The sequence below is a fragment of the Rana temporaria genome, chromosome 6, assembly GCF_905171775.1.
Source record: "Rana temporaria chromosome 6, aRanTem1.1, whole genome shotgun sequence".
NCBI lineage: Eukaryota > Metazoa > Chordata > Amphibia > Anura > Ranidae > Rana > Rana temporaria.
This window is the reverse complement of record NC_053494.1, coordinates 178,521,802-178,537,737: the sequence shown is the minus strand read 5'-3', so window position 1 is coordinate 178,537,737 and position 15,936 is coordinate 178,521,802. Positions and strand designations below refer to the sequence as shown.

At 45.3% G+C, this 15,936-nt stretch overlaps 1 protein-coding gene across 2 annotated transcripts in view; it reads left to right on the top strand.

Annotated features, from left to right (window-relative positions):
• Window positions 1–15,383, top strand: part of PSMD14 (proteasome 26S subunit, non-ATPase 14) — a 126,116-nt gene extending 110,733 nt beyond the window's left edge. For both annotated transcript variants that reach the window (XM_040357873.1, XM_040357872.1), the window contains 2 exons: window positions 9,288–9,350; window positions 12,678–15,383. In XM_040357873.1, the coding sequence (XP_040213807.1) occupies window positions 9,288–9,350; window positions 12,678–12,776 (162 nt within the window). In that variant the 3' untranslated portion in view covers window positions 12,777–15,383. The remainder of the gene's footprint in view (window positions 1–9,287; window positions 9,351–12,677) is intronic.
• The last annotated feature ends 553 nt before the right edge of the window (window positions 15,384–15,936 follow it).

Sequence of the window (15,936 nt, the reverse complement as noted above, 5' to 3'; positions counted from 1 at the left end):
GTTAAATTAACAGAGTTGAACAGCCCCGCCCAGGGGGCGGTCCCTCCAGACATAACCCTCCTCACTGCAGCATGCAGCCTCAGTTTCGTTCTGCCTAGCAAAGGAGAAGGACGTATGGCTCCCTTTGGGCCCAGCGCCCTGAGGAGAAATTTTATTTTATTCTATCTTATTTTATTTTATTTTCACTTTTTCTTGAAGAATCTTCTTTCAACTGTCGGCTGAGTGACAGGCTGGATATTATAGATCCTTGTAGTCTACTCAGTCCGACCAGCAAGCGTGGACACACCTATGCAAAGAGGCTTGGTCTGCCACGCCGTACCTCATGACTCCTGAGGTGGCCGTGAGCTTTGCTCCGAGGTCCACATATGACTGGGCTGTGGTGTTGCCTCACTCACAGTGGACCGGGCCGACAGCTACCTCCATTGCGGTTGTATGTCTGTCAGGAATGCGTCAGCGAGTCCTCGCTCGGACGTGTAAGTACAGTCCCTCCTACTTCGGTGGGTTGGTACGGCTGGGCATTCCTGGGGTTCGGAGGTGCTCTGACAGTGGAGGAGCACTCCTCCCTTCCCTGCTCCGTTCCCTTGCTGCATTGCTAAGGCACGCTGTCCGGGGGGGGGGGGGGCTTTCCTGAGAGGGCTGTGTTATCTGGCACCTTTTACTGTCTGATACTGGGTTTTTCCTGTGGGGGTTTTCACTGTAAAGGCTCTAGGAGGCTTTCCCTGTTTAAAATGTGGCGTTTGGCCGACGCTGGCGCCATTTCTTTGGGAGGTTTTCAATTACATTGAAAACTCCCATTGGCGGCCATTTCGTCGTAGCCGCGCCATGTGCAGCGGGCGGCCATCTTTGTGCAGTCCTGACCTCTAGTGCTGTATCTACGGCGCACACAGGTCCCTGCAGACGCCGCAGTTCCTTCATGGTTTCTTTCCTCTCCACACGCTGTGTGATGAGAGCGGTAGGCAGCGCTGGGCAGTCTCCTCCTGAGGTGAGTCCCCTGGCTATGCTAACAGACTTATATTGGGATAATTTGTTAACTCCCCGGGTCAGCGCAGCGAGTGGGTAAGATGCCCTGTATAGGGCCCTGGGAGCGTCAGTTTTTATGTTAAGACAGGTATTACATACACATGTAAATGTCTTTTATATTTGGAGTCAGTATCTGGTCCTTCCCCCAACATGCTCAGCGGCAGGTGTTAGCACCTGGGATCTCCACAGAGACTTCTTTGTTAGCCCTGGACACTTTTGGGCCAGGCTGGGGGCGGAATGCGGATGGGCGGGGGTTAAAAGAGTGCCCCCTCCCTCTGTTATCCCCTGGGGAATGCTCCATATTATTGAATTTGTGACCATATGTGTTTTTTATCTTTTTTTCTATGGTCTATATGACACTTTTTTTTTTTTTTTTTTTGTGTGTCACCTTTTAAAGTCCCACCCTCAGGGGGTGGGTACTTTTGTTTTTCTGCTATGAAGCCATGGACCAGGTACCTGGGTAGTAAAAAAAAAAAGAGCAGGATAAGGCATTTATGGGTGCGCTTCTCACTGCTGTAAGGGACTCTCTTAAGCTGTATAGTGCAGCTGTGTTTCCGCCGAGGGCTCGGTCTTTTTTTGGATCTCACAAATCAGACCGCTCTGTGTAGGTTCTCTCCTTCTTGCCCTTCTTTGATAATTTCTAAGATGCGGAATGAGAAAAGCCGCTGAGGTAGTCCCTCACCGCCTGGCGGTTCAGTGCCCTTTTGAGGAGAGCCCTTTCAGGGGATCCTCTGGGTGTCATGTATAGCTGACCACTCTCCCTATTACGGGAGTCCCCGCTTGTATGGATCTGGCTGTTAGAAGATCCGAGGTACTGGCCCTTGTCATGTTTACCATGCTGGGGTCCGTCTTGCGGCCTATTGTGGCTACTACTCTGGAGTCTCAGTCGATTTCTGAGTGAGCATTTTGCACCAGACAGTGGAAGAGCACCGTCTCTGTACCAAGGATATTAGGCTAGCGGACCCGTTGGTCCAGGGCCTCATATAGGTCTGTGATGCTTCTTTGAATGCTGCGCCCTTGTTATCCAGGGCTTCTGTTTCAGAGATGGTACGCGGTGGTGTAGTGGTTAATTTCATTACTTGTCAGCAAGAGTCATCGGTCCGAATTCCGGACACTGACACCAATCTAGCTGGAGCTTACTTTGTCGCTCTCTGTGTCTGCGTGGGTTTCCTCCGGGTACTCCGGTTTCCTCCCACCCTCCAAAGACATGTGTGCATACACTTCCATAATATACATACAAACTTTGTGTATGTATTATTACGGGGCCGACAAGGGCTCAGCTGGGGGACTAAATTGTCCCTGGGTGCGTAAACGCCCTATGCAGTCGTCTTCCCTCCCTGCTCTAGGTGGGGGGGACGGCTTACAGGTTCACAATTCAGTGAATCTCCCTGCTCTCTGACTGATGGGTCTGCGAGGTGGTCTCTTCAGAGTCCTAGATAGGGTTTACGCCTATCCATAGAACAAGATGTGAGGGCAGTTTGGAATATCTGTGCATTGTTGATCGCTTGTGACTCGTCCGGCCGGTCTAAGGCAGGTGTCCCATAGGCTCAAACACATCCAAGTTGTGTCACCATAGAAGCTGCGTCTGTTGCAGCCAGTGCTTCCCAGTCAATGGGATTGCCATTGGGATGCTCAGAATACCGCTTCTCGGCCTTGGAGTTCTTTTCTTGTTTATTCCTCGCCCGGCTTGTTGGTCTGCCTGAGAACAGTGTGGGACTTGTCCCGTTTTGCATATGTCACAGAATTTTCTGTGCTCCATGATGGGGAGGGCTTCTGTCAGTCTGTGGCCCTCCCTCTTGATCTGGCGTTGGCACTGAGGGTTTTCACCTAGGAGCTCGCAATTATCCTAACTTTGTTGGGACAGTGAGGTTTTGCCTAGTGGGCTTCTTGAACGACCTTCTTCTGAGGGCAGCTTCTGTCTCAGACCTAATGGAGCTGTTTATAGCCATTCAGACCCCCCGAAGTCTCGGGTGGGTGCTAAACATTTGGAGCCGGTCCTGAGTCCGACTCAAAGGGAGCGAAGGTCCTTCTTCCCCTGCAGTGAGGGTATTGGCATCACGCTATCGGTCTTCTCTCCGGGTGCATGCTGGTCCGGGACCTGTGGGTAGCCTTCTTCGAGGCGGTACTGTATGCCCAGTTCCACACTTGGGCTTTCCAGGAAATACTGTCCAGGTGGTAAGAAATTTCTTGTCTCTGTAATCGGCAGATTCAGGTGCGCCACTTAGTCGGAGTCTGATGAGTTGGGACGGAGATCCCTGGATCTTCGGCCCGGGAAGTTGTTCCTTCCTTCCAGTGGTCGTTGTTTACGACGGATGCAGGCCTCACGGATTGTGGGGACCCCTGGGGGGGGTCCAGTCGGCCCAGAGTCGCTGGATTTGCATGGACCTACGGGCCACAACATCCTGAATGTGCCTGCTCTCTTCTGATCTTGGTGGCTACCCAGGGTCGGGCCTGGTTAGTACCTAGGGGGGAGGCCGCCTGGGTGCTGTGGACCCTGTCTACCGTTCTTTGTCCCATGATCAGGCTTTGATTCTCCTCGTGTTCGAGGCGGTTGCAAGGTACTAGACAACAACGCCATGACCGTGGCTTCGGTCTACCATGGGTATGCCAGCAGGCGGACTACTGGAGTCACCTGATGCTGGACCAGGGTGACTGGTTTTCTGTGCCCGGGGGTGTTTCGGCTCCCTTCGCAGGAAGTGAGTCTGACAGGGCAGGCGATATTATGCCTCAGCGGTAGACTGCCTGCCCTGCAGGCAGTTGCCTCTGGGTTCAAGCCCAGGAAGATCTGTGTCGTTACACGGCTCGGGCTCGCCTTGGTTTTTTTTTTTTTTTTTTCACTTGTGGATCTCCTGGCCGCTCGTCTCCACCACAAGGGTGTCGAAGTAGTGACCAGGTCTAGTGCTCTGGTACTGACGCGTAAGTTGCGCTGGTGGCCCTGTGGGGGTCTGTTTCAGCGGCCTTATACCGTTCCTCCATTTGTGTTGCTTCCTCAGGTGCTCCATAGAGTGGAGGCTGAGGGGATCCCGATGTTCCTAATCACTCCAGATTGACATTGGCGTCCTTGGTACGCCGTTTTCAGGCGCTTCATAACGGAGGTACCCTGGCCGTCGCCAGGGCGAGAGGTCCTTCTGTCTCGAGGTTCCATACTTCCTTCTGTTGTATAGTCACTAACTTACTCAATATGGCTATTGGTAGCCAGACTTTAAGAGACCGGGGTCTGTCTGACTCGGTCATCTCAACCATGTTGAGGGCATGGTAGTCTTCTTCCAGGAGAATCTACAGTCACACCTGGCAGACCTACATCTCTTGGTGCGAAGAGATGAAGTGACGTCCACGGACGTATTCGATGGCCAGGGTCCTGCTGTTTTTTTTACAGCTTGGTGTGGATCTCAAATTACTTTTAAGCACCGTTTGGGAGCAGAGTTCAGCCTTGGCTGTGTTCTTTCAGTGGCCCTTTGGGGCCCGTTCCCTGGTGGGTACCTCTTTGTGCTCCCCTCTTCCCCAATGAGTTTTGACTCTGGTGCTCCTGGTTCCTCAGGAGCTTTCCCTTTGGAAACTTCAGAGAGATTTTCTCTTAACACTATCTCGAAAGGTGGCCCTTTTCTTCCCTTCCCTTAGAGGGGTCTCTGAGCTGGCGGGCTTGTCTTGCAAGCCGCCATGCTTGATCCTCCATAAGGATTAGGTGGTGGTGCGCCCGCGACCTTCCCTTCTTCCGAAGGTGGTCTCGGACTTTCGCCTGAATAGGGGCATTGTTCCGTCCGTCCTTTTTGTCCTCGGCCGGCGCATCCTGCGGAGGTTGCTTTTCATACTTCAGGCGTGGTACGCGCTTTGCGGGTGTATCTACCTGCTACGGCTCCGTTTTGGAGATCTGACCCTCTTTTGTGTCAGTGTCTGGCCCACAAAGGGCCTGGCGGTCTCGTCGACCACCCTGTCTCGGTGGATCTGACAGACCGTCATACAGGCCTATGCTCTTAGGGGGCAGGCCCCCCTTTTTTCGGTCGCAGCACTTTCGACCAGGGCACCTGGTGCTTCCGGGGTTTTTTCCGACTTCATACGTCGGTGTCACAGGTGTGCAGGGCGGCGACTTGGTCGTCCGTTCACGTTTTTGTTTTTCAAAATGTCCTGGTTGCTGTGAGTGCATCTTATGATGCTTTCACCCGCTAGCGTTTGCAGGCGGCCCGTTTGAAGTTGCATCTCCTCCGTTTGAGGAGCTCTGCTTGTTTTGGGGTGAAGTTAAAATTGGTTTTACTGATGTATTTCCCACCCCTCGTTTTGACACTGCTTGGGGACGTCCCACTTGTCAAGACTTAAGGAGCTGTGTCCGTCCATGGACGATAAGAGAAAATAGGATTTTTTGTACTCACCGTAAAATCCTTTTCTCTGACGTCCATGGACGGACACAGCTCCCACCCCTCCTTTTTAGGTTTGTACTGCTTGTTACGAACTGAGGCTGCATGCTGCAGTGAGGAGGGTTATGTCTGGAGGGACCGCCCCCTGGGGGGGGCTGTTCAACTCTGTTAATTTAACATGTATTTAACCATTTAACATGTTTCTGCCTAGTCCTCTCCTGTAAACAGGGAACATAACCCACTTGTCAAGACTTAAGGAGCTGTGTCCGTCCATGGACGTCAGAGAAAAGGATTTTACGGTGAGTACAAAAAATCCTATTTTTTTTTCCAAGAGACTTTTTTCCTCTTGATGAGGATTTCACACATCTGAGGAATAATTGCCCCAATTTAGATGAGGCCTGTCATGGTCAAAGTGGTTGTAAACCGCTGAAGAATTAAAAAAATAAACACCTGCAAGAAAACTGCATAATGTGCTAGTATGCACTACATACTAGCACATTATGAAATGTTTACAGTAGAATGAAGTCCTTCCAGCAGCGCCCGTTCACTCCAATGCATGTGCACAGGAACCGCCATTTCCGGCACAGGCTCTAAAGGTCTGGCACTGTAAGTCAGACCATCAGACGCAAGTTTAGGAGATATTCACAGTGCCTACGGGTAAACTTTATTGTAGGCTTACCTGTAGGTACGAGTAGTATAACAGAGTTTACTGTTTCCTGTGTTTGTTATTGCACATTCAGCAAGGATTTTGTCTACATCCTGGGCAGAGAGCGCTGGTGCCACTGCAGAGCAGATTTGTAAAATGGTTATGTGGACCAAATTCTCCACTTTCATAAGAGCCGGTTCACACAGGGGTGACTTGGGATCCGACTTGAAGATGCCCCAAGTCGCAATGTTGAGAAAATCAATGCAAGTGAATGGAGTCGTCTTAATGTACACTACTGAAGTCGCTCCGACTTCTGAAAAGGTTCCTGTACTACTTCAATCCGACTTCTAGGCGACTTGTACCCATTCATTTCAGTCTCCTCCAAAGTCGGATCACTGTCTTAACTGCAACAATACAGGAAAATTTGTTTTCTCAGGCAAACCCCTCCCTCCCACAGAGCTGATTGTTTGATTGGCCACTGGAAAGTTGTCTGTCCTGGAGACGACTTGAAGTCGCCCCAAGTCGCGCTGTGGTGCAAGCTCAGGTTTTGTCCAGGTCGCCTTGCAAAGTCGCGGCCAGAGTCGTGTTGCCCCTGTGTGAACCGGCTCTAAAGCAAGCTTTTGGTAGAAAAGTCCTTCAGGCGGTACTACCCTCCCCTCTAGACTGGTAAATTCTTTCTCTTCATCCTGGGGCTGTCCTGCAAGATGTCTTAGAAAAACCGGTCTTATCGATTTGCTCTTTTTCCAGTAGTCTTCCAGGACAGCTGGATTCCCACCCTATCTGTATATGCATCTTTTCTGTGTTCTCTCATGGTTCCGTCCTTCGGTTCTCAGGTATACGGAGTTGGAGGACCGCCTCTTAACTCTCTTTGAGGGTAATGTGTTTCTTGTTCCATTGGGAAGCTCTCCAAGGCTGAACTTGGACTACTGGAAAAAGTTACCAAAACATACAAGTTTAACTCTGTTTTTTATTAATTTGTTTGCTTTTATTATGATCACTTCGGATTGTCTTTATTAGCATTTTTTAGTACAGTCTTTCTCAACTCCAGTCCTCAAGGCGCCGCAACAGGTCATGTTTTCAGGCTTTCCTTTATTTTGCACAAGTGATTTGATCCGTTTCACTACCTTATTAATGACCACAGCTGTTTCATCTGAGGGGAAATCCTGAAAACAAGACCTGTTGGGGCACTTTGAGGACTGAAGTTGAGAAACGCTGCTTTAGTATTCCATTGGTTAAAAATGCAAAGATATTTTTCTAGTTGGCTCATTACAAAATCCCATTTACATATATCAGAGTGAAATTGGTGTCGCAATACAGTGGGAACTGATTAGTAACGGAGCCTCTAGCATGTGTTGTCATAAAAAATAAAAAAGATATATACAGTATATATTTCTGCTGCCAGTGAGGGAATGTGGGTGTCAGGCATTACATTGCCAATATGTTTGGTTTAAATAACTTTTGAGGTTGGAGTATATTCATTAACAATTTGTTGGCATCTTGCTTTTGATGTCATGTTAGAGTGATCATTAATAATGGTTTCCCCCCCCCCCCCCCAACACAACACACAACTCTAAATATATAGAGGTTCACATTACAAGAAGAGCTTGCCAGCTTTACCACCTTTTAAGGAGAAAATACCTCTTGACTGATTTAATTATAAATTGAGAATTTTCAATGCAAATGGTTTTTATTAAGTGACCATTTGCACATTGAATGTTGATAGGAGTGTGCCATGAATGTTTTGTACATAAGTTTAATGTGTTCTATTGACACTTTGTTGGTATTAATCTTTCTTAGACTTTACAGCGGGTAACTAGTGTTTTCTTATACATTGCAATACATTAGTACTGCAATGACAAGTAGCTACTAGCTTTCATGCATGACAAGTAATGAGTAAAATGTTGGATAGTGGTGCTGATGCTACAGACTATAAATAGACCAAACGGACCAGTGCTGGCAGCACTATGTGGTCTCTGCAGCACATCCAATTAGCATATGATTATGGCTAACTGACAAAGCCAGACTTTCCAATCTGTGATCATGTACCTGAGATTCAGATTTCTGACTGTCTTGTCTACTTATCAGTAGGCTGCAAGAAGAATGCGCAAAATGCATAAGCCATGGCAACCAGTTCGAATTTATGTTCTCCTATTCTAACTTAATGCGGTTGTAATTTTATTTTTTCTTCTAAAATCGTAAAACGATTATCCTTGCCATTGCATAGCAGTCCCCATGATGTCCGTCTCAGCTTTTCCTCTTCTGTATATGCCAACATAGCAAGCTGCTATTTTGCGACCATTGTCATTTATACAGCGATCAGTGCTATAAAAATTCACGGATTACTGTGTGACACTGGCAGGGTAGGGGTGAACCAGTAGGGGGCGATTAAGGAGTTAAGTGTGTCCTAGGGAGTGATTCTGACTGTGTGGGGGCTGGGCTACCTGTGACACGACATTGATCACTGCTCCCGATGACAGGGAGCAGTGGATCAGTGTCCTGTTTACACAGGCATCTCCCTGTTCTGCAGCTCAGTGACAAAATTGCAGGACACCGGCGGACATCGGGCAAGGTCACGGAGCTCGTGGCAGGGGAGTGCCCACACAGTGTGAAATTCCAAGCACCGTGTATATATACGTTGCTTTGCGCAGCCGTGTCATTCTGCCGATGTATAAGTGCGTGAGCTGGTCGGCAAGCGGTTAATAGCCATTCCAACCTCCTTTGTGTCAACTTGTGTGCATGTCATCGGGCCAAAATCACCAGGATATGTAAACTTTTGATCAGGGTGATTTGGGTAGTTTCTGTTGTGATTATTATTTAAAAAGCTTAAACACAGTTGATTGATAATAAATGGCTTCAGCTAAACGCTAACCATGAGTGAAACATGTTTGTTATCATTCATATTCTCTGACTAATGGCCAAGAAATTATAAATTCTTCCAGGGTTTGTAAACTTTATGAGCACAACTGTATGTGCTCACTACGTGGAGCAGTGACATCGGGGGAAATGTGATTTTGGCAAACTTGTAATAAACATTTCACACTGGAACACACTTTACAACACTACATGGCATTACTGACCATAGTTATACATGGTAGGCTTGGACTGCTGTATGAAAGTGACCTTTGTCCTGAATTTCTGCCCAGTAGTTTTCTGTCTGGAGCAGCTTATATTTATATGTATCCACAGGAGCTCTGTTTGAATTCTTATCTTACTTACTGCTTACTTTATTTAATATAACATTTCTAATGATTTATTTTTTCTTCTGCACACAGGCTGTAGAGGAAGAGGACAAGATGACCCCCGAGCAGCTTGCTATAAAGAATGTTGGGAAACAGGTAATGTGTCCAAGATGGTTGACCCTGAACTTTCTCTCTTGTTTGTCATTGCTGTTGCCCAACTATTATAAAACAGCTTGAAAATTATTTATACAGTGCAAGGTGTTTTTTTGATTCCCCAGCTATAAAATCAGATTTATTTTCTAGCTGTCATGCCTGATCCAAAGGTTTTAGTATTTTCGCTGACATGGAGCAAGTATACAAATAAGGGGCCAGATCCACAAAAGGGATACGCCGACGTATCTACTCATACGCCGTCGTATCCATGTTTCTATCTATGCGACTGATTCACAGAATCAGTTACGCATAGATGTTCCTAAGATCCGGCAGGTGTAATAGTTTTACACTGTCGGATCTTAGGATGCAGTACCTCGGCCGCCGCTGGGGGCATTTCTCGTTGAAATTCTGCGTCGGGTATGCAAATTAGCACTTACGGAGATCCACAAAGCGGTTTCCCTTTGTGAAGTCTCCGTAAGCTGTTAGTTTGCAAACGCAAAATTAGGGCTACTTTTACAAAGTGTAAAGTTAATACACCATGTAAAAGTAGACCCTTCTTTCCCGCGACGCTGTCAATTTTTTTTTTTTTTTTCGCCGCATCTTTTTTTTCCCGGCGCAACTTTTTTTACCCGGCGCGATTCACAAAACTCGGCGTAACGTAATTTCGCACAAAGCACGTCGGGAAAATCGTGTCGGGAGCATGCGCAGTACATCCGGCGTGGGAGCGCACCTCATTTAAATGGGACTCGCCCCATTAGATTTAAGTTACACCGCTGCAAATTTCCAGGTAAGTGCTTTGTGGATCGGGCACTACATTGGGAAATTTGCGGCGGTGTAACTTAAATGGGAAAAGTTAAGTTGCGCCGCCTGGCTGTGGATCTAGCCCAAGGAGTTCTGGGTGCCTGCTTGTTGCAGGTCAGTTTGACCCGGAAAATGTTAAGGCTAAAGATGGCCAGATGACTATCCTTTTTGGGTTGGAGGCTCCGTATTTCTCTGTATTCTTTAAAAAAAAAAAAATATTAAATATGCTTTTGGGATATTACCTAGTTGGCCAGTTTTAAAAAGAGTTGTACCAAGTTTTATTTGTAAAATGGCCGCACATCCCATAATAGGGTAGCTATTGGAATTTTCTTTTTGGCATGTAACCACCAGTCCTTAACATGACAGGTCAATCCCCGGACAAGAAAAGCTCTGTTCTGTCAATTCCGTAGGAGATTCCTCTAGTGTGGAATTCATATTCAGTGTCCTGTCACAAGGAATAAACATGTTAATGGATTATACTGTGGATAACCTGTACAACAGATTCCTGCTGCGATGACATATACCCACTAGTTATTTACAGTAGAGTTTATTGGATACTGGTGATGGCACTTCTTGGTATTAGACCACAGGGCCCACTGCTAGCACCACATATAAGTACTAACCAGCTGAGGCTATTTGATGCCCAACTCCAGGCATAGCTTTTTTTCTTTTCAGTAATCTTTAACTTTCACTTTAATACAGTTTGTTTATTACAATAGGACCTCTCTAAACTCTGCAAAGAGCTCCTGATATGTAGAGCAGGGAGCCACAGGAGTGAATAGCACAGCAGAGTTAGGGAGGTTTAGACACAACACCGTAACTGGTGTCATTCATAGACATGGTAGTGTGGCTCCCTACATCCTATATCAGGTGCTCTTGGCTTAGAGAGTTACTAAAGTAGTAAATAAAAAGATGCATTCATATGAAAATTAAAAGTTTTAAAAAGTGTTCAGATTGGTGATTTGGTACCAGGTACTTGCGTTGTATTAGTAGTACAAAAAGTGTCCTAATCCTCTCTCCTTAAAGCATAGCTCCGCTGTCTGCAGTTCTTGGATGTTGTTATGTACAATGCAGGACCAGCAGTCCTGCATTGAAGGTGAGGATGCTGAGGACCAGTCCACATCCTGGTAGCATTAAAAAGTAGGGATGACCACTGACTGCAGGGGGAATGAGAAGTAAGTTATTTGTGCTTTTTCATATTCCCCAGTCCAGTGATTGTCAACATATGACGTATAGGTATCCATTCGAATGTGACTCCCGATGTCTCCAATGAGTCTGTCATAGGCTGAAAAGTTACTAAAAAACATTGGCAGAAAAGATGTTACAGGAGTAATTGGAGATGAAAGTCCTATTACGGGAGACAGAGACAGGCTGTATGTTACATGACAAAAACAGAATGGCACGCGAAAGGGTACCGAAACACACTCAAGAGTCTATAAAGTTCAAAAAGTATACATATGCAGCATTTAGTGGCAGCTCCCTTGAGAGCGAAGCAGTCTCTGGAAGAACAATGGGAGAAAAACAAGGTATGCCAAAAACTAAGTGCAGCAGAAGATGCAATGAATGGTATATTTAATTAAAATCAGCCAAATGGCTACTCACACTAATATGAAGTTTAATGGGCATATAACAGTATAATACAGTGGTCGCTCAGCGGGTCCTTTGTAAATGGTGGTGTGTAGATGTTAAGACGAGAGGAGAGAACAACCGGCCAGACATCCGTCTTGACACCAGCATGGAACACACTCGTTGTTGCATCGGAAGTGACGGGAGACATTTCAAAGCATTTTCTTCATCAGATCTAAATGGCTATTTATCGCAGAGATCATTCATGATTCATGGCTTACCAAGTTAGTCTGTATGCGAAAAAACACTTAAAGTAGAAGGCAGGTTGTTATCACAGAAGACATTCAATACACCTATCTGCCTGCCCTGTCTTCTGCGGCATGTAAACTGAGCTGCATGTACGTTCCCTGTGTGTGCAGGGTGGCTGAAACATGCAAGGGAGTTATCCCGTGCCAGCCAATGGAAAGGACCTAAGACTGGCACCCAGGTAGAAGTTGCTGGCCTCAGCGAAGTATACGGTTCACACTCCAAAGTGAATGCTGTCTTGGCTTAGTAAATACTGCAAAGCTATGTTCATTTTAATCGCATTCAAGCACATTTTTTTATTTACTTTTTCCTTGCATGTGATTGGGTATTTAAAGTGAACAGCTTTACAGTTTTTACAATGTTAACAGTCTCCACCCCTTTAGTAAATCAACCCCAGTGTCTTGGCGCAGGCATTCAGCTGGTGAAGACTGAAAATAATTAATTTTAATCTTGAATGCTTGTTCTCTGTCAGTGAGTAGTGGAGAAGGCAGAATTGGGATAGGAATCCCTGTCCTTGTAATTTTTTTAAAACAAGTCAGCAGTGGCAGTTCCTGGTACAAGTACTGTAGCTATCAAAGTTGCAAAAAATCCCTCTGTACTCTTTGCTGCTATTAATGTTTTCATATATAATTTCATGTCTTGTCTCCCTCTCCATAGGATCCCAAGCGTCACTTGGAAGAACACGTGGATGTTTTGATGACCTCTAATATTGTCCAGTGTTTAGCAGCCATGTTGGACACAGTTGTATTTAAATAGCGGGTGATTTCCGGATGTGTGTGTCCGTTGGTCTGTGACCAGAATATGTATGGAAGCAGCAGACACTATTATGGACTGTTTTTTTTATTTTTCACAATACTCTGTATAAATCGCAACAAGCGCAATTCATACGTTTCCTTTTCTTTTCTTTTTGTTCTCTTCTGTTTTTAAACATTGAAATACTGAAAATATATGTATTTTGGGGAAATGCTGTTCATGAGATAAAAAAAAAATGTTGCTGTAATAAATATTACTGCTGTCATTGGAGACTGTGTATCAGCTATACAAGAAAAAGGCGGCGGCACACCTTGCCTCTAGTGCATTATCATAAAACTCTTTTATTGAATGAAACCGAAATCCATTGTACTCACAAAGGTGCATGATAGAGTGCATATAACATAATTCAGTCCCAACACTGAAAACGTGTCCATCCACCGGAGCATAGCTTGCGCGTTTCAAGGGCTATGCCCTCTTCAGAGCTGACCAGAACCCCATTGATACAAACTATAGTTATAACTATTGTCCAAAGTACAAGAGCCCACCACTAAGGGCACTTCATAAACATCAACCCCTGCAGGGCAGCAGTCAGACTCAAATTCCCCTAAATAAATCATATAGCAGTATAACAAGGCAGTGAGCACAAACCATCCAGCACATAAAGTGAAAAATTAAACAATGCCACAGGACGTAGCATAAAAACTCTTGAACTATAACAATAGTATGTGTGTATCTGCAGTCCCGTGACAACCTGTTGGGTCCATTCATTGTCTGATCTTGCATTGAAAAATGATAGCCTGGAGCTGGTTGCCATGGAAAACACGCTTTAGAATCAGTTACTTTCCTACACAAAGCCCACTGGGGTTTTGTAGATCAGCCCAGTTGTGGAAATCTCATTGGTTCTGTTTTATTTATCTATCTAAGGGAAGGACTGTCTGATACTCAGATTCATATGTCACAATGGCCCCTTTAGATTGAAATCTCAACTCCATCTTATGATGCACGTTACATAGTTTAGGCCCAAATGACCTGTGTCCCTCACTAAGAAGTATGGCCGCTGGATGTGCTGTATAAACGGTATGTGGCTGAGGCTAAAGCTAGCATATCGCACCGTGTTCCGGATTCCAGACGAGATTTCCGGTCTCATACCCGGAACACATTGGAGTCCATCTGATTGGCGCTGAGCCATTCCGAGAGAGGAATGTATTCTAGCAATGAATACAAAGATTCCTCTGGCTGAGACAGAGGTTTTGACACCAGCCTGCCTCTGACTCAGCCAATCAGAGAAAGCTTCGTATTCACTGCTATAGAATACATTGCTTTCTCGGAATTGCTCGACGTCAATCAGATAGACTAAGGTGTTCTGGTTATGAGATAGGAAGTCTCGGATGGAGCCCGGAACATATGCTGTATTTAGCCTCCTCTACGTACAGTTTATGCAGCACATCCAGTGGCCTCACATGTTGGTGAGGGACATCGTTTGTTTGGGCAAGCTGGCTTGAACAAACTTTGTAAAGTGTATGAAAAGCTGGAGTTCAACTTTAAACCTGAGAGAGAAGCTGGTTTATGTAATAGAGCTGTAATAAAATGTACCTTGTTCAGGAGGTCATCACAAAGGCAGAATCTAGCGATCAAAAGGCTTTTAGTGGTGAGCAAGATTTTCAGACATGTAGCTGATTTCCTCTCTAAAAATCCTACTGAAGAAAACTACAAACTGCCTTTATGTTGCTCACTGTTGGTACCCTAAGGGAGGTCATACACTACCCAGTGACCATAATATTGCAACTTTTAATGACTGGACATTACTGACGGTTTACAGAAAGGCAATATAGAGGATCAGAAGTTCCTGAAATTTCCAGTAAAGATTGCTAATCTGCATAAAACCAATCATTGACCATTCCTTTTTCTATGGAGAGAAAGGCGCAAGCCATGTAAAGCACACATTGCAGTTTTTTATCAAATGGGTCACGCTGAAAGATTACACGGATTCCCTTAACACATGCTAACCTTCGAGGCCCATCATTCTTTGCAAAAGATATTCTCATGCATGGTGATCTGTAGCTTTAATAAAAAAAAAAGCAAAACAACTCTGAGATGCCCCAAATGAGACCCTACATTCAGAGTCGCATTTTAGTTCTGGGACAGAGGAAATTAACCTTTCCAGCTTCACTCCACTTTGTGGCTGGTGCAGAATTCGCTTTTATTCTCGGAGTTGGAGAATTGCAGCTTCAGGTGAAACTTCTCAAACAGATGTATTTCTCTTTGACAGATTCCCTTTCAAAGAGCATATTGCATATCCTGTGGCAGTGACGGAGTTAATGTATTCTTCAAAACACACTAACTGCAGTTTTGAACTGGACTACAGGTGATTCAAAGACATCCAATAACACGAGCTGCTGCTTTAAAGGGGGGACATCTGGCACTGTGCGACTTGGGAGCAGCACACTAACACCTTTCAGTCTCTGTTGTCCAATTACTTCTGTCCCTATATATCATAGACTACAGACAGCAAAGTAGTTTGAGCGTATATTATGTCCATTTGATGCTTAAAAGGCAGAATCATATTGCAGGTTTTTGTGTTGCATTATAATAAAATACATTTACACTTTTCTTGCATTTGCCTTTTATTCTGGGTTTGTGTATGAGAAGGAATGCCAGTTTACAAAGAGTCAAAGTAAAATGCCACCACAGAGCAACAGAATCTTGACTACCTCCCACATTCCTACGTATTGAGTTTAGATATATTCATTGTTCATGTTTTAGACGTTCTTTCCTTTTTCCTCCTGCTTTTATTTTCATGGAGCTTAACGTGTATGTAAAGCCAAAGTTTTTTATTTTTTTTCTCTCAATACCAGTTATGTATATTTTATTCATACAGTTAAACCTTGGTTTTTGAGCATAATTCGTTCCAGAAACATGCTTGTAATCCAAAGCACTTGTATATCAAAGCATTTTTTTTACAGGGTATAAAAGAGGAGAGGCACCTCTTACGTTGCTAAATGTTGTACCTTCATTAAATGTAACCATATTGCTACACTTAGAGGCCAATCTGAGAATGCTTTGTATTAATTAAGAAAATGTAAAGCATTCCAAGAATGGCACCTTGGCCAAGCGTGGCAGACATGCTCGGGATTTAGGAAGCGGAGGGAGAGCGAGTATCAGG